This window comes from Ascaphus truei, chromosome 6 (assembly GCF_040206685.1).
Source record: "Ascaphus truei isolate aAscTru1 chromosome 6, aAscTru1.hap1, whole genome shotgun sequence".
In the NCBI taxonomy this organism is placed as follows: domain Eukaryota; kingdom Metazoa; phylum Chordata; class Amphibia; order Anura; family Ascaphidae; genus Ascaphus; species Ascaphus truei.
The window spans coordinates 128597468-128624375 of record NC_134488.1 but is presented as its reverse complement, the minus strand read 5'-3'; the positions used below and the strand labels follow the sequence as shown (position 1 = coordinate 128624375).

At 40.3% G+C, this 26908-nt stretch overlaps 1 protein-coding gene across 3 annotated transcripts; it reads right to left on the bottom strand.

Moving 5' to 3' along the window:
• Positions 1–111: 111 nt before the first annotated feature.
• On the bottom strand, positions 112–26556 carry LOC142497890 (phospholipase A2 inhibitor and Ly6/PLAUR domain-containing protein-like). 3 transcript variants are annotated; one of them, XM_075606291.1, is made up of 6 exons: positions 26132–26550; positions 25855–26034; positions 21309–21428; positions 17789–17935; positions 15011–15154; positions 117–2299 (listed from the first exon to the last, which is right to left on the bottom strand). In XM_075606291.1, exons 2-6 carry the CDS (start codon positions 25895–25897, stop codon positions 2118–2120), a joined length of 636 nt encoding a protein of 211 aa, XP_075462406.1. In that variant the 5' UTR covers positions 25898–26034; positions 26132–26550; the 3' UTR covers positions 117–2117. The 3 variants fall into 3 exon arrangements, with proteins under 3 accessions (XP_075462407.1, XP_075462406.1, XP_075462404.1); XM_075606292.1 differs by having other exon boundaries at positions 112–2293; positions 25855–26556; XM_075606289.1 differs by having other exon boundaries at positions 25855–26550.
• Positions 26557–26908: the final 352 nt, after the last annotated feature.

Sequence of the window (26908 nt, the reverse complement as noted above, 5' to 3'; positions counted from 1 at the left end):
GCAAGTGAAAAAAACTATATTTGAATACATGTTTTTTTCACTTACCCTTGAGTGCTGTCTTGTGTCTGCTCTTGCTAGGGTTGACTGCCTTTATATATATATATATATATATATATATATATATATATATATATAAAGGCAGTATATATATATATATACACACACAAAAAAATATATATATATACACACACAAAAAAGGTGTGTTGAACACAGGGAAGGGGGGGGGGAGGCACAAACTCCAACATTTCGGTCCCAGCAAGAGTGCACTGGTTTATGGGTATAAAAATCTGTCAAAGCCATAGTTCTGCTGCATCTTGCTGAAGAAGATCCTCTTGCTGGGACCGAAACGTTGGAGTTTGTGTGCCCCGCTGTGTTCAATACACTTTTTTTTGTACATAATTTACCGATTGCTGCTTAGTGATTTCTACTTTGGTGGGGATCGCAGTGTTACCTATATTACGCGTATGGAGCAAGCACCGAACCATACATTTTCTATCGGAGTGCCAACTGTCCCTTTCTATTAAATATATATATATATTTTTATTTTATATAAAAAATTTGTATTGATTATAATTTTCAAAATTATTGCGCTTATTATATATATTTAATAAGTGTTTAGTGGTTTTCTTTTGAAACATTTTACTTAAAAGGTACTGTAGGTTCCCTAGTTATTTTGAATTGTTATAAAAGGTCTCTTGCATTGACCCATACTAATATGTGCAAAACATATATGCACAGCATTGCCAGCATATGCCGCATTCATTGCGTACACTGGTATAGAATGAGTTACTGTAATTTAATACATTGTTAACAAAGTATTTAAATACACTAAAACATATCATTTAAAGTCAGAAAGGGTGTTAGGGAAAGGTCAAATATTGTAAGTTCCACCCAACCCCACAGAAAATACAGACTTTCACCATTGAAATTATTCCTTATCAACATAGCTATTTAATGTAACGGTGTTTACATGTTTTAAAAATACACAGATTAGTAGCTATGCAGATCAATCAGAACTGATATGCTATAAGTACTAACCTTTTTGGCATATAAGTATTGGAGCATTGGAGCTATTCACTAGAGATGGTAGAACCTGTCAAAATCCAATCTGCATCAGCAGTACAGCTCAGAAGTATGCTGTGACAGTGGTGCTACAGTACCCAGCAGCTGGTTTGCTCATACTACAAGAGCTGCCCAGAGTAGTAGAGGTTGTGGGTTATGATCCTTTTGGATCTGACACTGGTACCCCCATCCACACAATGGGCCTTAGGTTTGTTAATATACCTTTTAGGTAGTGTGAGATGTGAATTATTTCAATATACTTTACATATCTTCCAGGTATTTAAGGGGTGTCCTTTTAGGAGCACAGGTGTCATCCCAGGTTATTTGGAGTGATGTTTGAGGGGATATATGGAGTTCTTGGTACTCTACCTAAAATAGGTCGCTCACTTGTGCACACTCCTGGCTTCCTTTAAAAGCAGATCTCTCCCTGTATTCCCCACCTCTCCCCACCCTACCGCACCGCAGAAAAATCCAAATCTGTCTCTGAATTATCAGTGATAGAAAAAAAAATTCTTATTTTGTGAGAAAGAAAATAAATTTGTGGCGAATTAGAATTTTGCTGAATATTTCCCACATCTCTACTATTTATCCCCTGTTACCAAAGGTTTATGAAAAGCAACTATATGACACAAATTAAAAGATGTCAGGTATGTGTAATATTACATTACATTGTGGGTTGGCATGTTATTCTTCGCCACTGGTTGGGCTGAATCCCCAGACTTGGCGAATGAGAAGAACATTGTGCTGGTCACATTATGGCAAGTGTTGCATGCAAATTACTGTACCTGCGACTTCACAAATCGGCAGCTCATTTTATGGAATTCGGACAAATGAAATGTATTACTGTCAAGAGCTAAGATACATTTTGACAAATTGTTATTAAACATGAGCCTTATTAAATTAACTTCTAAGGTGCGCTAAGGCAAAACAATATTTTGTACAACAGCAGATTGGTGGGGAACGGGAAGAATTGGAAAATAAGGACATTGATAAGGGGAACATAACAGTTTGGCAAAATATTTTATAATATAATTCTGTGTTTCCATGCGCCTTTCTTACAATATCTTCATTAGGAACAGAACAGTCAGTGCTGGGAGGAATGGACCATGGTGCACCGATCCTCCTCCGTTGCTGTATCTAAAGCCCGTGACAAACAATGACGTTCCCCGGAAGGCCGCTTTCCCTTGTGACCTTCTCATGCTTTCGGAGGCACAGCCAGCCACATTAAGTCCTGCTCCTACCGGGAGAAACACACATGATAAGTCTGCACCTTAACTACAAATCTGCATCATTGATATCAGTATCTTAAAGAGACACACACAATTGGTCACACGTATCTGTTCTGAGTCACATGCTTTAAGTCTCTGGAGAGATGATGTAAACATGTATTTATGATTCATACTGTAGTAACAGTTGGGAAATCTGGTCTACGTACAAATTATATGGTACATATACTGTGTTAAGTAACTTATATTTGCATTCAAGCAATAAAACAGGCCATACAAGTGATGATGATGAGGAAATTGCAGCCAAGACATTAGCCTTGATGTGATTGTAAAGATCCTTTTGCAGGAAAGGAATGTCATTTTAGTTCACTACAGATATTTGACACCTACCATTTTCCAGAATCCTCAGTGTTCCCATTGATAAAAATCGTGTAAGCACACAATCAACAAAAATAAGATGGAAAGAGTAATATGGAGGTAAAGTCAATGTTCGAACAAGGGGAGCCTAGTCACTTTAGCCCCCTATGCTGAGGCACCAAAAAACATTAGGTTGTAAGATTTACAAGAGAACGATTTGTGCCTGAAAAACTACATCAACCGCATACATTACAATGCTGCATAATGAATATTGTTCATTATATGGATCGACACTTCTTTTTCAAATATTAAAGTGCAGCCCTCACTTTTTGGAGAGTATTACACATGGACAGGTATAGCAAGGTTAATTACTCTTACTAGTAATACAAGAAATCCTGTTTTAACGCAGAATATCACAGAGGGAAATGCAGAATATCACAATATATCCATAGTGCGCCAGAAGGTGCAATATACTGTAGACTTCTATAAATGGCTAACGTTATTGCTGTTGCAGGTGCCTTGCAGTGGGACATGCATAACTGGCAAGCAGCAGAAGCCCCCATTTAGTAGAACTGCCAGCACATGAAGAAGGGGCCAGTCCCCAACATGTTCTGTTTTTACCCAAAAAACTGAACTACTGTATCCAAACTGGGATAGTTCGTTATTTGGAACTTTTAGGAGCTATCCTAAGAAGTAGAAAAAAATATTTAAAAAAAAATATTACTGAACATTCTAGCAGCAAATATTTGTTACTGGCATTCAAGCAGCCACCCCTGGGGTAGAATTCTGGGTTTAACAACTTTATTTCTTATAGCACTTTCCTCCCAATGGGACTTAAAGCGCTTCACAATTACAAAACAGTGAGGTATGCAGCCATTTACATAGCATGTTACACTCACAATCCCTGGCCCTACAATCTTACAATCTGAAGCACAGGGAGATCAAGGTCACAAGAAGCTGACACCAGGATTTCAGCCATTCGTTTTAGAGTCACCTTTATCTTTAGAAAATATATTTGTGACACCGTGGTCTGTATAAAAGCCAGAAGGGGAAAACCCAAATATATTTCACTGTTACAGGTAAGCTCTGACATTAAGTGACAGAGAAGCCCAATGCTACATCCAATATGACAGAAATACACAGTAAAATACTTATATAATTTCTTGAAAAAGGGTACAGTAATTTAGTTTAATCCTTTGGCCAAAGCATTGTAAGCCTGTGAGCCACGACGAGGCAGACCATGTTCACAGGCCCTAACACTACCAGATAAAATACTAATATACCTCTATTAGGATTAAAATTCTCATTTACCTCTATTAAGAGGGAGAAAGACCAACATTGGATCTAATAGAGGTATATTAGTATATTATCTGATGGTGTTAGGACCTGTGAACAGGGTCTGCCTTGTGGTGGCTCACAGGCTTACAATGCTTTGGCCGAAGGGTTAAACTAAATGCCCCTTTTTCAAGAACATATATAAGTATTTTACTGTGTATTTTTGTCATATTGGATGTAGCATTGGGCTTCTCTGTCATCTGTTGTATACATTTGCCAAGCTCAATAGTTCTCCTTTTTGACACATATACATATATATATTTTGTGGGGGCTCAGGGGTTCCCAAAAAGAGCTTGCTGGGGTTCTGTGTGTTGTTTGTTAAGCTCTAACATTATCATGGGAGTGCACCCTGCTGATTAGTCCAGTGTTTTTTTTTGTTTGTTTTTTAAACCTTTTTCTGGTTAAGGTACCCTATAATTATACTGTGAAATTCTGAGGAACCCCAACCCTCTCTAATAGCGTGTCTGAGATCAGATGCATTCTAAATTCTTCTGTATTTGGTACAACTTTCAAATAACCTGAAAATTGCAGGGAGCCCTTTAGCGATACACGGGGAACCCTGCTTGAAAAACATTGGATGAGTCATTGCTTACTTTTAATTGTATACCTTTATAGGTCCAATTTTAAGGCTAAACCATCAAATGCAGAAGAGAAACTTAACTTACAGCTGTTTCTGCCATATTATTATTATTTTACAGAATGTGATTTATTTAGGCTTTGTTATAAAACCAAAAAGCTACTTAAGGCGTTAGCAAGTAAGCAACTACCTGCTCCCCGAGGGGTTATTAAACCATCCCTTTGCACCGGCTATATTATCTGCTATCTGGTGAGCGGTGTACTATTAGTTATTCTACTTAAGGAGTTATTCAGTTTTTGACCGAAAATCACCATTGACTGGCAAAAATGGCTCAAATGGCCGCTGCAGAGGTGATAGAATGTACCACTTTGTGTTGCAATCTTAGTGATACTTGGAGTGCTACAATATTAATATTTAGCTTGTATCCAAGAAGAACACAACAGGGGTTGCATGTACAAATACAGGTGCTCCGAACCCATGGGCATTCCTGCAGCTGTCCAGACCATGGATCACAAAAAATGAAGAATGGGCACTTTTGGATTTCAAATGCAAAAAAAGATTTATTCCGCCAGCATGACCGATGTTCCGGCTGACACAGCAGCCAAAGTGCCCATCCTTCATTTGTTGTGGTAATATAGAAATAGACATCACATTTATGCTTTTTTTTTTTAAAGCACTATAAAACTCCTTATTGGCACATGTTGGGAAGTAACAACTGCACTGTATAGACAAGAAAACAGTCTCTATCACACGAACAAAGCTTGTTAAGGAAGGGAGGAACTAAACTCTTTGCTTGGGGCTAATCTGTAAAACATATGACATTGTTCTTACAAAGGAAATAACATGTAAGTTCCTTTGTTGCAACAGCTATTCAAGTACCTCTAATAAGCCATTTAGAAAAACACACCCATAGTTCAACAAGACATATGTCTTCAGTCATTCATTGTGAAATCAGTTCCGTGTTTCACAGAACAGGACATCCATGTGGTTTATTATGATTGGCGAGTTCATTTGTAAACCTAGCCTAGGATAACCGAATGTAGGTCCTGTAAACATATAAACAGGGAGGTTGAGCTCTAACCTGATACAAACACCAAAATTGGTTTTCGGATTCAGGTATACAGTATGGTTAAGATGGAGCACCAGGTTCAGTACACTGTGGGTTTCATGAGACATTCTGCATGCACAGCTAACAATGCACGCACGTAAATTCAAATGAGTGAACGTTTACACTTTATTAACTATGCATTAACAGCTCCTCACCATATTCAGGGTGGTGGATTATTTCCTTTTATGCTTGTAGCATATACCCATGTATTGATTTTGCATATTTTATTTTGTATAGCCCTACATACTGTAAGAATAGATAATAAACACTAATAATAAAAACACTACTACTATTAAAAAATAATCTATTCTTGAAGTTTCATAGGTAGCTGGGTACAGTAGCAGGCTGGGTAGCTGGGTACAGTAACTGGGTAGCTGGGTATAGTACCAGGCTGAGTAGCTGGGTACAATAGCAGCTGAGTAGTTTGGAAGCTGGGTAGCTGGGTAACTGGGCACAGTAGCGGCTGAGTAGCTGGGTACTGTAGCGGCTGAGTAGCTGGGTAGCTGGGTACAGTAGCTGCTGCGTAGCTAGGTACAGTAGCGGCTGGGTAGCTGGTAGCTGGGTACAGTAGCGGCTGTGTAGCTGGGTACAGTAGCTGCTGCGTAGCTGGGTACAGTAGCTGCTGCGTAGCTGGGTAGATTAGCTGGCTGAGTAGCTGTGTATTGTACCTGCAATGAATGTAATTGTATGGTAACAAAGAATGTATGTGTGTTTTACCTTTCCAGGAGTACTACCCAGTGGAGATTCTCAGGCTATGAGTTTCAAGGGGGGTTTTGTGGGAAAAGTGTTGTCGGATTGTGCCTTGGTAGCCGGGGTCCAGAGTTACTGGTCCCCCCAAAAATGTAGCCGGGATTTAAGTCAGATTCCCGGGGACATATTGGCACATCACCCCCATCAAGATCCTCACTTGAAAACAGTTATGCGACTCACCACCAGGTTTCCCTGCTTCAGCACAGACCAGAAAGTAAAAGTGGGCATAGGGATTTGAGTATCCCGAGTACAGTCAAGGGGCCCTAAGTTGGTGAGGGTTCCCCAGTATATGCCCAGGTATCCCAGAATCAGTATAGAGATTCTGGGGGGTTTCTCCAATGGTATATTAAGTTGTGAGGGGTGTTATGAAACCTAAGTTCCAGTTTCAGTAAGGGAAGGAGCTACAGCTCTGAGATTGCAGCTAAGCATCTTTTCATGTCAATGTAGAAGAACAAATTAGAAAAATATTTTTATGTGTTTCATAAAATGTTTAATAGCCATTGTGGCTATAAGGTTATTACCATCTAAGTCAGGTTTCCAGTGTGTAAGGGATATGGCGAATGGGCAGATATATTAATATATAATCCCATTCTACCCCTCATAACAAAAAGACTTAGACAGAGTAAAAAGTGTAAAAGTATATTTGTATTAAACTGAGATGTTTGTAAATGTAGTATACTTATAAGCTGGGACTCTCAAAGAAGGTACTCGGAGGGGGGCTAGAGGGCTACCAATTTGTCGTGCCACTAAGTCTGCCCTAGGTCCATACTTCAAAGTCACAGATGCTGCCAGAGGTGTTAAAGCCATTTGGGCAGGATGGGGAGGTGGAGCACCCTCGTCTGGGAAACAATGCCAGCCATCGTGGCCAGCATATGCCTTCCCAGACTTGGAGGCACCTAACCCAGTGGGTGGCTTCTGAATAACAAGTGGCTAGGGTGACAAACTCACGCATGCCCTCGTTGAATTCAGAAGATCCGCTTGCCCAGCTTTGGAAGACTGGCAGCCATCTGATTGGCTGGTTGTAAAGTTCCCAGGCTTCGGATTGGTTGTAGTATTTCATGAATGAATCTGAAATACTATAAGAAACCCAGCAGCGATTCTAAACACCAAGACAGCAGCGGGAAATTTGAACTCAGCAAAAGATGCTCTTGGAGAAATAGACGCAAACCAGCTCCAGATATTTCAAGGCAAGACATTTTCTAAAGTCCCACTTTCCGGGGCCAAGTTCTCAGAACAGAACGCAGCGGTCGCGGCTGAAACTACAAGCCGAAAAGAGTACCAGGACATTGGCGGGTAACTCCCAGTCAACATAAAGACTTTTTTTTCTGTGCTATTTCAACTAGAAAAGTTGAGTTTTGTAGCCTAGACCCGCAGTAAGTGTGTTTTCTCCTGTATAATTGTAACCCATTGTGTTTACGTCTGTTTCTAAGGAATACATCACAATTTGCTTTACTTCTTGGTCTTGCTCAGTGATATGAGAGAGAGAGAGAGAGAGAGAGAGAGAGAGAGAGAGAGAGAGAGAGAGAGAGAGAGAGAGAGAGAGAGAGAGAGAGAGAGAGAGAGGGAGGGAGAGAGAGAGAGAGAGAGAGAGAGAGAGAGAGAGAGAGAGAGAGAGCGAGCGAGCGAGAGAGAGAGAGAGAGAGAGAGAGAGAGAGAGAGAGAGAGAGAGAGAGAGAGAGAGAGAATGAATAATGGGGAGAAAGGGAGCAGGGGGAGAGAGAAGGGGGTGAGTAGGAATTTCAGAAGAGCATGAAAATGAGAGAGAACGGGGGGAAGAGAGAATGTGAGAAGAATATGAAAGTGAGAGAGAAGTTGGGGAGGGGTCGAGAGAGAAAGTGAGAGGCGTTGAAAAATGAAAGCGAGAAGGCTGGGGAGAGAGAGTAGGAAAATTACAGCCGTCTCTTATTTTCCATTGCAGAGGATCAGGTTCTCTAATAATAATAATAATAATAATAATAATTATAATAATAATAATAATAATAGGGCTCAGTACCAATGCCAGGACATTCCTGTCATAGAAATGAGTCTAAAAGTGCCACTCAGTGTTTTTTATGCACCATTTCCTCTTTGTAATAGAGGAAATCATTCAGTGCAAACTTTTTATTATATTCATATTCACCTACATGCTAAAATGTTTCATTTCTTCCTCTGTAACATTGCCAAGATTCCCTGTTCCTCTGTGAATCTAATGGCTACTGCCCCACACCCACCCACTCACATCCACACACACCCACACCCACATCAACACTCATATCCACACTCACACCCATCATGTTCAAACGCCCTACTGCACTCTCTCGCACCCCTCTGTAAGTCTCCCAATATACTCTTTACATTGTAAGCTACCCGGACAGGGATTTCCTGTCCCATTGTCTGATTTTATCTTTCCCGTCCTTATTATATTATCATTCCCTGTACTGTATTGTCTCTTTTGTTAAGTGCTCTGTAAACGGTTGATGCTATGTAAATAAAAATATACATATATACAAATACAGCACGCACACTTTTTTGTTTACTCTCATTGACCAATATACCAGTATAAAAAAATGGAACAGATTTGATTAATTTCACATTTAACACATTTTACACATTCACATTTACTGTATTGGAGATCTATTTAGTAAAATTCTATTGCTGCAAAACTGGACCAAAAAAAGTGCAAACAACAGTAACGTATTTATCAAAGGAACGGAATCCCATTGACAACAATTGAATTCTCTATTACTAAAGCCGATGCAATTAATGGTCCCTGGGTTTGCCTCAGTTTTACAGCTGCAAGTCTTTAAAACTTACATCTCCTGCTTTCTATTCTGAACCCACTCAATCTTATCAGCTCCATAAACATCATGATATTCACAGCCAAACACAGGCAGCATTGGAAAGGCCAGCATTGTAATGTTATATACAGTATCTCAGAGTACTCCAGCATTGTAATGTTATATTACAGGAGATTCTAGCAGCCCTATTGGCTGTACTGTGTCGTGTGGTGCAGCCCCTGGGGATGCTGGAACCTTTGCATGCGCTAACCTTTTCTGCGCATGCGAGTGCACAAACAGAATGACGACGACCTTTCCAGCTACCTGCCTGCAGCGAAGGTGAGGAGAGCTAAAGGGAGGACCGGGCTACATATATAGCTCACTCCAGCATTGTATTATTATATATCTCCGCTCACTCCAGCAATGCGTTATTATATACAGTATCTCACTCCAGCATTGTATTATTATATATCTTACTCCAGCATTGCATTATTATATCTCATTCTAACAGTGTATTATTATATATCTCCGCTCACTCCAGCAATGCGTTATTATATATCTTACTCCAGCATTGTATTATTATATATCTCCGCTCACTCCAGCATTGTATTATTATATATCTCCGCTCACTCCAGCATTGTATTATTATATATCTCCGCTCACTCCAGCATTGTATTATTATATATCTGCGCACACTCTAGCAATGCGTTATTATATATCTCACTCCAGCACTGCACTATTATATCTCACTCCAGCATTGTATTATTATATATCTCCGCTCACTCCAGCAATGCGTTATTATATATCTCACTCCAGCATTGTATTATTATATATCTTACTCCAGCATTGCATTATTATATCTCATTCTAACATTGTATTATTATATATCTCCGCTCACTCCAGCAATGCGTTATTATATATCTTACTCCAGCATTGTATTATTATATATCTCCGCTCACTCCAGCATTGTATTATTATATATCTCCGCTCACTCTAGCATTGTATTATTATATATCTGCGCTCACTCCAGCAATGCGTTATTATATATCTCACTCCAGCACTGCACTATTATATCTCACTCTAACATTGTATTATTATATATCTCCGCTCACTCCAGCAATGTGTTATTATATGTCACTCTAACATTACATTATTATATATCTCACTCCAGCATTGCATTATAATATATCTCACTTCAGTATTGCATTATTATATATCTCCGCTCACTCCAGCAATGCGTTATTATATATCTTACTCCAGCATTGTATTATTATATATCTCCGCTCACTCCAGCAATGCATTATATATCTCACTGTAACATTACATTATTATATATCTCCGCTCACTCCAGCAATGTGTTATTATATGTCACTCTAACATTACATTATTATATATCTCACTCCAGCATTGCATTATAATATATCTCACTTCAGTATTGCATTATTATATATCTCACTCCAGTATTGCATTATTATATATCTCCCTCCAGTATTGCATTGTTATATATCTCACTCCAGCTTTGCATTATTATATATCTCACTCCAGCATTGCATTTTTATATATCTCACTCCAGTATTGCATTATTATACATCTCCCTCCAGTATTGCATTATTATATATCTCCCTCCAGCTTTGCATTATTATATATCACTCCAGTATTGCATTATTATATACTGTATCTCACTCCAGTATTGCATAATTATATATCTCACTCCAGGATTGCATTATTATATATCTCACTCCAGTATTGCATTGGTTGAAGAGAATCTAAAGCATATTTACTTCCTTACTGAGCATATACATATTTTCCCATAATGGAAGTTTTATATTTTTGTTTAAATGCCTCATTTTGTTAGGTGTCTGTGCGCTGTGATGTTTTGCATTTCTGAGACTTGTTTTGTACACACATCACTGCTACTGTAGTTACATTGTGCCTGGAGGTGCATTGAAATTTGAGCCTTGTTACACAGCCATACTTTCCAATGGACTTTGCCCTTTTAAATCTTCTACTTTGAAAAATGAATAAAGATCCTTTTACTAACCTATGTGTGGGATATGATCACTGAATGCTGTCTTAATCCTCTCAAGCAATGGTACTGGTAAAAAAATGATAAGTAGGTGCAAAACAACTAAACAGGTGATCACTGTGAATATAGTGAAGTGATAATAACACTTTAAATAAAGTAAAAAAATAAGGTGCAAGAATCATACACATATAAACGTGAATAATAGTGATATACCAAATAATGGTGACACAAAAATAATGAAATTTCACCCTCTGCTCAAACCCTCTGGTGGGATTAGTCTTCACTCGACCCAAATGTTGCAGTAGATACACGAAATCCAGGGTGAGCATAAAGGAGGAACACACAAAGGCACAGAAAATCTAAGTGCAGAAGAATTGCAGGGTGGACAATAATCAGCTCCAAATCTTGGCTCATATAGAGTGTCTAATTACAAACTTTAAGAGTTTCAACAGAAATAAAGAGGCTAAGGCAGTCAATCCGTGGTGGGTATCAGCTCAGGGTCATCAAAGGAAAGGCGACCACAGTACTCAAGGTGATAGACCCCAAATGTAGAGAGAGAGAGGAAAACACTGCATAGCACAGATCAACCGGGTATAAAACTTTTTAATCTAAATGATAAAATGTGCACTTACAATGTGTCAATTAAAATCGGTCATATCACACTTCAATAGTGTATGTAGGAGACCGTCAGCAAGCCAACTCACCATCCCATGACTCCCGATAGACCTCCGTCTCCAGCCCCTGCTCCGTCGCGTCACCAAAAAGACCGGGCGTATGACGTCAGATCCGGTTGCACTACGGTGGTAACCCAGCTTCCTGTGGTCCCTCTCCAGACTGCTCCGTGTAGTAAGGTGACTCCCACTCTACGCGTTTCGCCACATAGTCACGTCGGCTTTGTCAGGAGTGTGAAGTTTCATTCTTAGTTTGTTTCTTAAGTATCTCGTGCTATCATTTTTCATGCATCTCACATGGTGATTCTATGCTAATTTAGGGGTTAACATTAACTACCTAATCTAAGTGCGCTTTGGACTATAGTGGTAAAACTACCAAACTGAGTAAAAAAGAAGTCAGGATATGAAAGGAACGTGATATAGAGCACAATATATGAAGTATAGTAATCTTTTGATGACCTTGAACTGATACCCACCACGGATTGACTGCCATAGCCTCTCTATTGCTGTTAAAATTTTTACAGTTTGTAAGTAGACACTCTCTATATGAGCCAAGATTTGGAGCTGATTATTGTCCACTCTGCAATTCTTCTGCACTTAGATTTTCTGTGCCTTTGTGTGTTTCTCCTTTATGCGCCCCCTGGATTTCGTGTTTCTTAATCCTCTCAAGCCACACACAATTATAGAAGAGCCCAAATTACATGTACAAATGTAGCACCTGTTATTCTAAACTCGCACGCACAAGCCAAGCATGTATTATGTATGTGTCTTTATTTATATTGCGCTATTTGTGTACATAGCGCTTCACAGCAGTAATACACGTGCCAATCACATAAATAACAAATAATACAAATAACAGATCATGGGAATAAGTGCTTCAGACATAAATGTAACATTTCGGAAGAGGAATCCCTGCTCCGAAGAGCTTACAATCTAATTAAGCGTGTTACAGTTAAAGCAAGTTTTAACGCCAAACGTATCATGCCTCTGTACAAATAAATAGAGCCATGGTAACACATTAAAAATGCAATTAAAGTTAAAAAGTGTGTAAAGTCGTGCTCCCATTAATGAAACTGGTTGCCACACCTGTATACACCTATTTGCAGAAGCATTCTTCTGCTCTTTCACTATTACACCTTTATATATCATTTATTTTGTTATAATATACAATTATAGGAATACTATTGTTTAACCCCGTTTAGATCACTGTGGTTGTTTTTCCCAAAATAGCTTTATTTCTCTCCACTAACAATGTGTATTTATAAACCACATACCTGCGCTATTGCCCTGAACTGTTTGATGTTTGTTTTTCTAGGATACTACAATGGCATCCTGTCTTGGTTTGGGGCCCTTCTATATTCTATATCGGTAACATCAATAGAATAGCTTTTAGACAACAACAAAAAAGGGTTGCTTCAAGATTTCAGATTCCCTTTCAAATGCTTCCAAAGAGGAACAAGCTAATTCAAGACAATTCTTACAGTTTGAGCAAAAATACATTGTCCCTCTTTGGAAGCATTTGAAAGGGAGTCTAATGGGGGGAAAAGGGAGATTGAGGTTAATAATAGAGTAGATCAAAAGGCCAAAAGACAACAGGATGCACATGTTGAAACCTGAAAAGGACGACTGTTACAGGACAAATAAAGTTTTTTTTGACCAATAGGTCATTTAATTACACAGGAGTTTTTTTTTATTACTTGTGGGAGATGTTCTGCCAGAGCAATGTACTGATGGTATGGGGGGGAAATGATCAGATTATAAAGGTTATTTGCTGATCTAGATTTGTCATCACCCTGTCGTGGTGTAAATGTGGAAAGAAATATATTGGTAGTACAATCGGAAAACCGAGAAATATATCGGGAATATACAGTATCAGACCATAGATAATAAGATCCGAAAATATGAGGTGCTGACCCTTTTTGGGAGGGAACGGGATATGAGGGCCAGAGACGTCTTCAAAAAGAGACCTCATAGGTTGTTAAATTTAACACACACAAAAAAAAACCTTTTGTTTTAAATGAAGATGTGGATTATGTCCCTTTTTATAATATAGTATTTTTATGAAAAGTTATTATTTTCGGTGTGTTAATGTTACATATTTACATAGTAGATGAAGTTTAAAAAAGACATGTGCCCATCAAGTTCAATCTATGTTAAATTTAGACCCTATATCCGTACTTACAGTACAGTATATTGATCCAGAGGAAGGCAAAAAACCCCAGTGACATATCATCTAATGATATTTCATAAGGGGAAACATAAATTCCTTCCTGACTCCAAATATTGGCAATCTGTTATCTCTCTGGATTAACATATTTCACCGTTAAATTATTTATTGTATACTTCTCTCTACTTGACTCATTAAGTACCCCTTATAAATGGAGGTTTCTTTGTAAGAACACCCGTTTCCCCTGATGGGCGATGGGGAAATATAAGCTGGGGTCTCTGTATACCCTCCTGGCCTTGTTACATACCCTGTTATTTTATGATGATATGGCCAAAAAAAAATGAAAAAAAAAAAATCATCTGTCTCTCTCTCGCCTGTTGTGTAAATAACGGGCACAGGAGAAAAGTAGTGAACGTGGAGGTTGCAGCTCCACTGCTAATAATTATACAACACAATGCACTGGAAGCTAAAAGCTTGAAATAATCTAAAAACAGATGTGAGGCTAATGAGACTGCTTGTGCCCAGTGTCAGAGGTTCTCAACTCCAGTCCTCAAGACCCCCACAACAGGTCAGGTTTTAAGGATATCCCTGTCGAAGACTGAGCCCCTGATTGAAGCAAGGACTGATTGAGCCACCAATGCTGAAGCAGCGACTGATTCAGCCACCTGTGTTGAAGCAGGGATATCCTTAAAACCTTACCTGTTCGGGTGGGGTCTTGAGGACTGGAGTTGAGAACCCCTGTCCTAGGTGATTGCTTGCTTTGTCTAACAATTAGGGTGTATATAGTATGGAGTGACTATGGACACTGGTATTGCCTGTACCTGTTCTGTTACACAGGCTAGGGCATTTCAATGGCTGAGTGCATATGTCCATGGTGTCATCTTTATGTAGTTGCTGTTTCTACCCCATCCAGTACCAGATGTTAGTGATACAAGAAGTGCCTATCCTGCCTCTGTAAAATTAAAATCTTCCCACCTCCGGATTTGGTTACTGCAAACTGGACACATTGATTTTCCTCTCCTGTGCAGTTCACAGTCGCTCGGGAATCACAGGGTCCAAAATTTTTGGAAAAACAGGATGCACACTTCACACCGTTCTTTGTCGCATTTGGTGGTTTCCCTGAGAGAAAGGAGACAATAACACAGTTATGTTAACTGTTCACATTACTCGTTTCTTAAGGACTAGAGATGGGCACATTTTTGGGCGAATTTGGATCTGCAGCGGATTGGCCGGTTCCTTCGGTCCGCGGATTTCAGAGGATCAATCTCAAAAAAGGGTGATTCATGTTTTGCAGATTTTGTATTATTTTTCCTGTAACAGGGACTTATCTCTGTTTAAGAAACTGCCTCTCGTGCTCTGATAATGCAGCAGAGAGCTGGTTGATTGCAGATAGTCAATTAACCAGCTCCACTTGGGTAATACAAGTAGGATAAAAAAATCCCTGCTGGAAACAGAGGGAGAGATTTTCCTCAGCACACAAGGTTGCTGACAAGAGGAAAGAGGTATTGAATGCAAAGGAGGACTGTGTATTGAAAGCAAGACACAAGGGGTCCAGACCTCTTTTCCTGGACACAGAGGACCCAGGAACCTGCCAGAGGCTGGACCCTCAAACACCCCAAGGACCTGGACACCACTGACCTGAAGGGCCACCTGCTTTAAGTTACCACTGAGACTTTGGGGGTGGTATGCTGGTAAGGGGTTTCCCCCCAGTCTTACAGATAGGGACTGCGGAGTGAGTTATCCCTTACACAGGGATATGTGTTTGTTGTTTTATGTATATTTTTGTTTGCTATGTTGTTTAAAGGAACAGGCAATAAAGCCTTATTTTAATTTCACCCTAAACGGTCTCCATTAACATCCCTCTGCATACATCTCTAACAATTACCAATACACTCCACGGATTCCGCAATCCGTGGGTGAATCCACAGATTGGATTCTACAAATCTGTCCACAGGTAGTAATCAATGTGGGTGTTTGATGAATCCCCACGGATAAAAAAACGACCAAATCCGTTTGTGGATTTTACACCACTAAACATAATTTTGGTTGAAATTGCGAGAAATCCGTGAAATGGATTAGGACAGATTAGCCCATCCCTATTAAGGACCCTACATGCCAAAACCAAACACAAAAGCAAAATCAACACTCCAAAGATATTTCGAAACAAACCCACAACACCAAGGCAAATGCCGATCTCTAGGTGTTTCTCGCCATACAGTATGCTTTGAAATTATTTTGTTATTCAGTTATATTATTTTAGGTTCCTCTTTGTAATGATTATAAGTATTTAACCACTTAATCATGTTTTATTATGTTATTTTAGATATTTTTTTTCCATCATTTGGTTAAACGATCAAGCCAAAACTAAACAAATAGAGTTTTGGCAGAACCAGAACCAAAATAAAAAATGTTTTTAGAATTGAAAACATGAATATAAGTGCCCAGCTTAAAAAAACTAAATGATGTAAACTTCAACAAGATAACAGACTTTGAGAAGGATCCGTTCCCTAGCACCTTCACCTTAATCCCGTGTACCACACTGCTGCTCAACATACATTGAAGGGGGATACTATATATGAAGGGTATTGATATTAGGGGGCTCGTGATGTTAGGGGTTGTTGCCATAACATCACTGGTACCCATTTCTTGCTCGGCAATTAGGTGTGCCTCAGAGACAGAAAAAACAGACTGGAAGGAAAATCCCTTTACCTACTGTATCACATTATTTTGTCTTTATAGGCTGTTGCATTTTGTATTATCTGTATATTTTTACTATGAGGCACTGCAGATAATTGCATGAAAACTTAAGGACAAAGGCCATATTTACTAATCAATGCTATGCTGTCAGACATATTCCAGTGCTGGAGGATACTGTACAATATGGTGAATTCACTTCAATGTAAGGTTTCTGATGGCGATGGAGGGGTGTTATGGAGTCACACCACAAATGTGGCCTGTAATCTTTAGAAAATGAAACCGATGACTAGATATTTGCTAAGGAACCTTAAAGCAGGAGATGTGCATTTCAGAATCATTGTATGTAGTGATGGACATGTCACTATATGAACTAGACTATAGCCTTCAGTAGCAAAATAAGATGATAAAAAAGCTAATGTTTTAGATTAGACGGTATCAGTGATAGCTATTCAGTTAAGGGTGAGTGCTGAGTGGTAGATGACTATTGCAGAAGTGTGTAGTATAAACCGACTTAAATTAAATACTCCTGTTTAGGTCTATATCCAAAAGTAAAATGTGTTCATTCTTTTTTTTAAATCTATATTGTTCTCCCATCCTGGGCCATGATTTAAGAGGTTACTACTGAGGTTCTCAACTTCAGTCCTCAAGACCCCCCAACCGGTCAGGTTTTCGGGATACCCCTGCTTCAGCACAGCTGGTACAGTCCTCGACTGAGTCAATTATTGAGCCACCGGTGCTGAAGCAGGGATATCCTTAAAACATGACCTGTTGGGGAGTCTTGAGGACCAGAGTTGAGAACCCCTGGGTTAATATGAAGCGGGGGCTTCAGCGACACAACTCTCTGGTCAGGATTAATCACGCTACGCTGAGGGTATCGCAACTCAATCTGGGGGTAACTTCCATTGACTTGAATGACAGTTAGCGCCAGATCGGTGTACGATACCGACATCGCGGCTTGATGAATCCGGGAAATCATGCTTTAAATCAGAGACAGCACAGAAACGAAGGGAGAAGGGCAACTATATGTACCAGTCTGATAGATTGCTTCCCACTTACAATTAATAGTGCCATTGTTGCAGTAGTCTGTCTCACAACACGTGGTGGTCACCCTCACCCGGTATTCCCCGGCTGTCAGGCTGGCTGGGTGACTACAGTCATAAATGCTCCCACAAGACTTCTCCAAAACAGCGCTCCTCAAATCTCCTGCACAAACGGGAAAGAAATGAACAAGACACCAAGACACCAAGGTCCATATTTACCAGCCAGTTCTATTTCATGATCTCTTGCATCTTGCAATACAGAAGATACCATACCGCCCATTCAAGTTAAAGACCAGTAAGGCGTCTTCCAGTGCCAGAAGGGGTCTTTATATAAAGCACGGCTTAGTCAATATCGGCCAACATGAGAGAGGGCGAGACAATAGGGGAACATCCTTCATCAACCCCGTCATGTTGGAAAAGAATACAATTTGCAAGAAATGTGTATACTGTAAATCCACAAGTTGTAGAAAGCAGACGAGATGAGCAATTCAGTCATTGGTGCATACAATGTAAAACATATTTTCAGTTTCACAATCAACTACGAAAAAGTTCAAGTTTGAAAAAAATATGCCTGAAAAAAAATCACATTCAAAAACCTCTTTTATTTAGGCAAATTGCCCAGATTATGCCCCAGGTTCACAAAGGGCTTTTATGTATTAGTCAAGGCATTTTGATTATCTCTCTTTTAGGTTCTAAGGTCTTACAAGCAGAGACCATCGGCACGATGGTCTCTGCTTGTAAGACCTTGGAACCTAAAAGAGAGATAATCAAAATGCCTTGACTAATACATAAAAGCCCTTTGTATTGGTTTAATGAACATAAAGTATTAACTAGTTAAATATTGTTGTTATTATATTATTTTACATTACTTTCTTTTACCACCATTGCACTGCGCAATGGATTATTTTTGCATTAAAAGTAACTAAATATTAGTAAGTATTTGCATTCCCATAGTCCATTTTATTTGCTGTCTGCATTTCATTCCATATGACATCGAGGCAATACTGTAAAAGAACCTGTTATAAGTGTATTGGAAAGAGCTACCCAATAAGTCATGGAACGTTTCCCCCGGCAACAAGACAAAAAAAAAACCTTTGTCACTTTTAAATATGAGATACAATAGGGTAATGTTACATAGACACTCTTCTTTCCAAATTCCTCTTTAAAACCCTTATGCAATATGCTGTGAAGCTGCTTCTCTGTTCAGGGGAAAATGTTCGTTCCATTCATTTGAATGAAGTTGAGCCTTTCTTCAAAACAGGGAAGCGTCTTTATAGAATATTAGTCCAAAATGTCATCACCTGACTTATCCGCAATCACCTAAAAGTATGTGTATATATATATATACATATATATATATATATATCAGGGTTCCCTCTAGACCTCCATAGGGGCTGTAAGACACATGGGGGCCTATGCAGAGAGCAGCGCTATTTCGAAATTCGCCATTTTTTGGAGAAAATCGCGCAGAAAGCAGCAGAAAATGGCGAGTTCCGAAAAACGCGCCAATTTGTCTTTTCTATTTGTAAAACTCGCCTCGCGGCTGGCGAGAACCTCAATCTCGCCAGTTTTAAAAATATCCGTATGCAGAGAGGCGCGAACGGCATCTAGCGGCTGTTCGCGCCAATAAAATGGCGCGATTGTCTCCTTTTTGCCTCGCCAGAAAAAACTGGCAAGAAGCTGCCGCTCGCGGCCATTGCAAAGGGAAAAAAAAGGCGCGAATTTGTTTTTACACGTTTCTGAAGCGCGCATCTCGCCAATTTAAACTCGCCACACGCATCCATGTTAAACATAGCAGAATTCGCACTTTTCTGCATATGGAGAATAAAACTCTCCAAAAAAGCTACTTTTTAATAAATTCGCCAATTTTAAAATTCGCTGCTCTCTGCATAGGCCCCATGGTGCGAACCAGCCATATAGGGCTGTAGCATTATCCCTGCTTCCAAGAGATACATTTCGCATGCTGGGACCACACCACCAGTCAGAGCTGGGACAAGGAAGGGGTAGGTTGTGTGTGAAGGTGTCTGTGGCACCTGCACTAGGCCAGATACCCCCTGTTAGGCCCCATCTAGGCCCCGACTCTCACATAGCTTGTGGTTGTTAAAGGTACTTGCCTTTAGACAGGATACTGCCCCGCTTAGCAATATTAGTATCAGGGACACAGATAGTCGCCGCACGGTGACTGCCGCCTGCTGTTCAGAGCCAGACCATAGAGACAAAGCTAGGATGTGGCTGCGCTGGCCTTAGGTTATCTGGGACCAGATCACCCATCTATAACAGGGACGCTCTTCATGGTGGGATAATCCAGACGGATCCACCCAACATAGAGGCGGAGGCTTCGCGGTCCATCTCTCCGGATCCGTGGATCCCATCTTCATCTGCTCTCCCGGTTGTGGACACACCAAGCAGGTACCCAACTCACCAGTGCACCAACTCAACACTTTAGTGGGGCAGGGCTGTCTCACACATTTGAGTGGGTTGGCTCTTGGGACACTGAGATGGTTCAGTGCTAGGAGCACCTCGGTATATTGGGGTAAACCCCACAGGGGTGTGAACACAGTGTTGGGAAGGCACAGTGAGGGGTCATGGCCCTGCGAGGCCTGTGAGTGTGTATTTTCTTATTATAATTAGTGCTATGGAGTGTATAGTAAAACTGTTATGCTTTACACATGTGTATTCTTTATTGTCCTGTAACGGGGTAATTCTGCACAGCGGAATCCCATACAGGTGGAGGCGCTAACGATCACCAACTCAGGTACACCCCAGGTTCCCAGCAGTGGAGGCTCAGGTTTCCTGTGAGCCACAGGTATCATACTGCACCGGATACACCGTAGCCACACATCTCCCAGGGGGTGGGGGAAAGTGCGATACATACAGAGGCGACACATTTTATTCGAATTCGGCTAGTTCCGCAAGCCGGGAGATTTCCCGGCTTGCTATCCGAATCCCCTCGGCGTTCCACGCGTCACCGATGCGCGGTTACGCTTCATCGGGTGCATCCTGCGCCCCCTGCGCGCGTGCCCAGGGCTCCCCGAGGGAGCACTGGTGTCCCGCGACGTGGGGGACGGCGGTGGGGGGTTCCGGGGGACCCGGCGGACCCGGAGAGGTGAGGGGGAAGCCCCGATCGGAGGGCCGCTCTTCCGAGGCTTCGGCGCGCGCACGGGACACCCCGGCGCGCGCCCCGGTTACTGTCGCGGCAGAGACAAGGTAAATGTTTAAATAAACTCGGCCGCGACAGTATATATTTTTTTAAAAGCCGGTCGCAAACATGTAGCAAAATTAACGGCAAAAAATCAGCCCTATAGAGGGGGCTTAATATATTTTATTTTCTCCATCTTTTTTGTTTCAAGTGAAAACAAAAGAAGATTAAAGCATGAGTGTGCGCTCTGCTTTCTTTATACTTTTGGCTGTTTATACTATGAAGCTTGCAATGGGGGGTCTTGACAACAGCAGTATCAGCACCTTTAAGAAGAGGACAGCAGAATTGTAATTGTGTCTTAAACCTGCATTTGATTTGATATACTATCCTCACTCACCAACAGAGGTCTCGGTTAGGGTCACCATACAGTGGCTGTGTATAGAGTCACATCTCTTATAGTGGCCCTGGCAGATGTTTGAATCGAGTGTATAGCAAACTTCACACTCCAGAGCGGCTCCTGAGGATAGAGAGCACAGATTAAGTTGGGTACCATTGTGACATCCCAGGTAATGTTGAGCTAAAGTCATTATGCATCCGATCTCACTTTACATGCATTTCAACATAAGTATACAGACCATAATGTGCACAGCATGTTGCTCATATAATAGTATATACAGTATGTGTGCTGGAATATGTTGACACTTTTTTTTTAAATAAATGAGAATAGTAATAATAATATGAAGTTGTATTTTCTAATCGAGGTGTTTGAACAGTTATTATTGTACAGTTTGGCTATTGCATACACACACACACACACCCTACCGATCAAACCAGCCAAACTGTTACATATAAAAACTTAAAATACAGTATGGTGGGAAACACTTGGCCTGATGTTTTTGTTTTGGTCCTACATTAGAATTGGGTTTTGGTTCCAATAATCTTAAGGATCTTGCATTTGATTTTTGCTATGCAGGTTTCTTTGAAGGTTCTGATTTCACACAACCGGTTTTGCAACTATGCAAATATGTTAGAAAATTTGTAAAAATGTAGTCAATCGAGATGCAGCGAAACTTTCGTACATCCTAATAGTAACATTTGTTACCACGTTGTATGTTGGGAAATGTCAGTATTATTTGTACAAAGTGTTTGTTTAAGGAAAGTTCTGGAACAAGAAAAGCTAATGTATGGTACAGTATATGTATGTCGGTATATTTTTATTTATATGGTGCCACCAATATACTCAACACTTTAGAAGAGAGACAATACTTTATAGGGAATTATAATCCAGTGAGTGCAGCAAACCTAAAAACAGAAATCCCTGATCTGGAGAACTTGCAATCTAAGTGGCAGATTAGGAGACTTCCAGTGACAGTAGGTGGAGGAGTAAATGCTGTGGATGGCAGTGCCTGGCCACAATGGTTGTTAGGTTGCGAACCCACTGCGGCCGGCGGCGCGTGCGGCCGCGAGCCACCAGACCCTTGCCCGAATGGTCCTTGCCCCCGCTGCCTCCTTCCGGCATGGCTGACTACGTACTGTGATGCGTCAGCCGGTCGATGCTGCAAGATCCTAGTGATTTTTGCACTGACGCGTCACGTGGTACGCGAGTCAGCCAATGGGGAGGAGGGGAGGGAAGGAGCTAGATGGGAGGCGCCTTGGGCGGAGAGCAGGGAAGGAGCTGCGGGTTCAAGTGTGTGAGTGTGTATGTGTATGTATGTGTGTGTGTATGTATGTGTGTGTGTATGTATGTGTGTATGTATGTGTGTATGTATGTGTGTGGGGGGGGGGGGGGCGGACGGCACCACGGCACCACGATCAGCAATATAGTGTCAAATGCTAGATTTCCTCAACCATCGTCATGGCTAGAGTACACCGCAACAGTATCCAAAGTTAGATAACATATTGGACTCAGTTACAACCTAGCAAATAGTGTAGTTGCTAAATGATCACACTGTGTAGCATGCTGCTACCTTGTCTGCTCAGCCCAGCGTTCAGAGACGCTCACCACTCACCACATCTTCAAAGTTACGTCGTGACGTCATGACGTCAGCCTCGTTAGTCCCGCCTCCCACCTGACGCACGTTTCGCGGAGGCTTTTTCAAAGGTGGTGACTCTAGCCATGACGATGGTTGAGGAAATCTAGCATTTGACACTATATTGTTGCATCGTGACTTTACAATATGCAATTTAGCAAGACCGCCGCAACTTAAAATGGTCTTTCGTTTGTAAATAATACAACCAGCTGATTGCGGCTTTCACCCTCCCAGGAGCTCACATCCCACCCCCTGTTTTATGTTTGCTCGTGTACCACATCATGATTGTTTATTCTGTGTGGTTTATTTAGTTTAGTGTAAGAGGCTATAATTTGATACGGGCTGTGACCCGTGCCTCAGGGCCAATGAAATCACATTTTGTGGGCCAATACCAACAACTGCACTACATATGAGATCGAATTAAATATGCATCATGGTTGATATCCATGGTTATTAGGCCTGCTATATATTTTGCAAGTCTACCTTTTGTGGTGTGAATTAGGTGTTTTCTCCAATTGATTACACTTGTATGTTACACGTAGCGCTATGGTACTATGACTGTTAGCCTTGGATACCTGTCTTACTGAATACAGGTTTTTTAATTAGTGCTGGATTTGGGGTTCCCTGTATTATACCTATGTGAGCTTTTCTCACAACTATTAAGTACTTACCTGTAGGTTGCTTATTAGGTCCCCTTCCAGTTTATGTTTGTATATATGTTTGTGATTGTTGTTCTAATGTGTGTACATAATCAAGATTAGTTGTTTATGAAATTCCTTTTAATTTTATATAATAAAATAATAAGTATTAACTTCAAAAACCATATCAATTGTGACACTGAGTGCAAATTAAAGGGTGTTTCCTCTCCTCCATCATTCACTAACTACCCATTCCCCCTATGCACCTCTGTCTTCATTTATTTGACTGTATGTTAAGCTGTAGCGAGAGTCCACTTCCCTCTTCTCTCCCCTTTCCCTCCATTATCATTGTACGATAATATATACTGGTTTGATAGGGTGGGCACTCCTGATAACCATATCAACTCCATCATTGCCCAGCTAATGAGTTCTATCTCTATCTGCTATAGTGATAGAGGATAGAACAAAAGCAGGCAATCCAGTGTATGAATAATGTGCATTTTTAATCCATATGAATGTGAGTTTTGGGCATATAATGCACTTAATTCATACATAGGAGAGCCTGCTTTTGTTACACCCGATAGTATATTATGCCAAGCACACCCCGAACATCCCACCATGCTATTACATGCAATAAACCTAAAAAAAAGTAACATTCTGTTAATAAGCAAAAATATGTTTTTTTTGACATTCAAGTCCGGAAGTTCAATGGTTTTTGTCCAAGGAGGATACTTTACCAAGGCAGAGATGGTGTTCATAGCAAAATATTAGTTTTTTGTATAAATGGAATACCATTTGGATTCTTTGTATTGCTGTACTCTCCTGAGAAAACTCTACAGGAATATGTGCCATGTGCATGTACAGTATTCTCGATTGTTGAGATGACTAAGATTAATACTTTTTTAATTAAGTTTGTAGATTGAGTTTGTAGATCTTTTTTTTCCCAGGCTCTCTTTAATGCAGCAATTCCACAACTTAGTTTTTATTTACTTTTCAAAAAGAAGACCATCTGCATTACAAGGATGTACCCTCGTATGAGCCACGTTTATTAAATATCAGCTTTAAAATATCCCTGAATACTGGGATAAATTAAATATAGTTATTGGCGTGCTTGCGGTAAACTTTGCATTTGACCATCTTTTCTCCACTGGAAAAAGCCAAAGGTGATATATACAAAGCGTTGGCAAGAAGCTTAACAAATCTTGACATTAATTTCTAACCTAAGAAACTAGAAACTCATGGAAGGAAAACATTAAATAAATACAACTTTCCGGAAAATGGGTACTAAACTCCAAGTGATCAGCCTTATAATCATTTATAGAACAAAAAGTTCAAGTGGGATTCCTGCTGGAACTTGCAATACAGAATCAAGGCATGGTAATAAACACACATACCACACACATACAAATCTGCTCCCTCGATTGAAACCAGATAAACCACATTATTTCAAAACTAACCCTATATGTAGGGTTCATCATGTTATTTATTTCCACTTCCCTGTGTGCTCTCAGGGAGTTTCACATTTAAGTCTAGGTCTACAAAAAAGATTTACCTTTCAGAAAAATATAGGATACAAAACAGGATCTAGTCTCTACAAAACCAACTTTCATAAGAATAATACCACTTTATTACATACAGTATAGTGCTTTTCTGCCAATGCGACTCAAAGCCCTTCACAATAACAGTACAGTGCACTGTACCCAGCACATAGGAATGTTACAGACACAGTCCCTGCCCAGATGAGGTTGCAATCTATTATTTTAGTGCCTGAGGAACAGGGAGATAAAGTGACTTGCCCAAGGTCACAAGGAACTGACACCAAGAATTGAACCAGGTTCCTCTGATTGGAACCCAGTGTCATTGTTAATTAAAGTATGTGTCTCAATATTTGCCTTAAGATTTTTTATTTTTTTTTCAAATATGGGCTACAAACTTTAGACTTGGAAGTCTTGATTTAATCATTGTCACACACATAGTTAATTGCCAGTATGTGAACTCTGTGTCAAATGGAAATTAATGAAGTGAGCTCAAAATATTATACATTTTGTCTGGCATACACACACTATGCCAAGGACAAATAAGTAATTTCTTTATGTACCATAAAAATATAAACACCAACAATATGTGCCATCAAATGCATATTTAAAGACACAAACCCATATACACTCTATGGAGACTATTCTGCTACAGTATATTGATACACACAATACCGAGTTCACATGCCAGTATTAAGACTACTGTACATAGTCATAAAACAAATTACATGCCTCATTACCTGCGGTGAGCAGCGCCCAACAGACAGCGAAAAGGAATATCATGATGAAGGGTCTTTATCCAGGGCTGGGAAAGTGTGCTTTCAGTATCTCAGCACCAGAAGGATGCTGTTTTGGCTTAGTTCTGTAACTAGCTTTTCCACAGTCCAGCCTGTCTCCAACCTGTTTCACCTTGCTTCTCTCTGTGTGTTCCCAACAACAAGGCAGTGTCCTTAATGCCAGTCTTGCATTATTATCATTACTGTCCCCAGCTCAGAGAGGATACAGACTAGTACTTACCATTTTTCTTAAATAGAGTTCTGTAGGACTGCTCTGAAGAAATCCTTGTTACTCAATAATATATTGCAGTATGTTTATTTGGCAATACCCAGAAGGTATGGGAGATAGAATTCTTACAAGCAGACTTAAAAGCTTCTTCTGCTGCAATTTTATGGACAGGTACATTAATAACTCTCTGCCAGCTTACTGTACCTACTGTATGTGTTAACCAGATCAAGTCTGAAAATAAGTCACTCTGGAAAGCAAATCTCACACCCCATTGACCTGCAGATGAATTAATCTGATGCTTTCGAAGCCAGAAGCACCATGCTTTGTAGGATTTTCCCTTCTCTGCAGGAGATCGAATTTGAATGTTTCAAAACGTGTGCAGTGTAAAGGAAGCAGAGCTCATAAGTAAATTAGGAGTGACTTGTCTCCCTACGTAGGATAGCTGTGCTGCTTTCTCAGTGTCATGATGAAACACACACCCCTTTCTGAACGGAGAATGTTTCATGCCTGAAAGACTTGTTTGGACAAGCTACTGTATCCTGTTGCATTACTGTAAGTTTTCAGAGCTAGAATGACTAGCCACATGGGAGGTCTAAGATAACCCCTCCAAGGCCATATGAGCACTAGATGTAATAGTAGATGTAAGCCCCACTAGTTCACAGATATTTGGATAACAATGCAAGAGCTCAAACAATCTTGCTTTTTAGGCAGCAAAGAGTTAACAGTTATTAGCACTAGCAGGTGAACAGTGCTGCTCTCTGCTTTAAAACAAATGATGTTAAAAGGCAA

Excerpts from the sequence above, each read along its gene's own strand:
- LOC142497890 (XM_075606289.1), bottom strand. The coding sequence starts at position 25,897 with ATGATATTCCTTTTCGCTGTCTGTTGGGCGCTGCTCACCGCAG. Across the intron at positions 21,429-25,854 it reads TTGGGCGCTGCTCACCGCAG|GAGCCGCTCTGGAGTGTGAA; the intron begins GTAATGAGGCAT and ends CTCTATCCTCAG. Across the intron at positions 2,300-15,010 it reads TGCAGTAACCAAATCCGGAG|GAGCAGGACTTAATGTGGCT; the intron begins GTGGGAAGATTT and ends TTCTCCCGGTAG.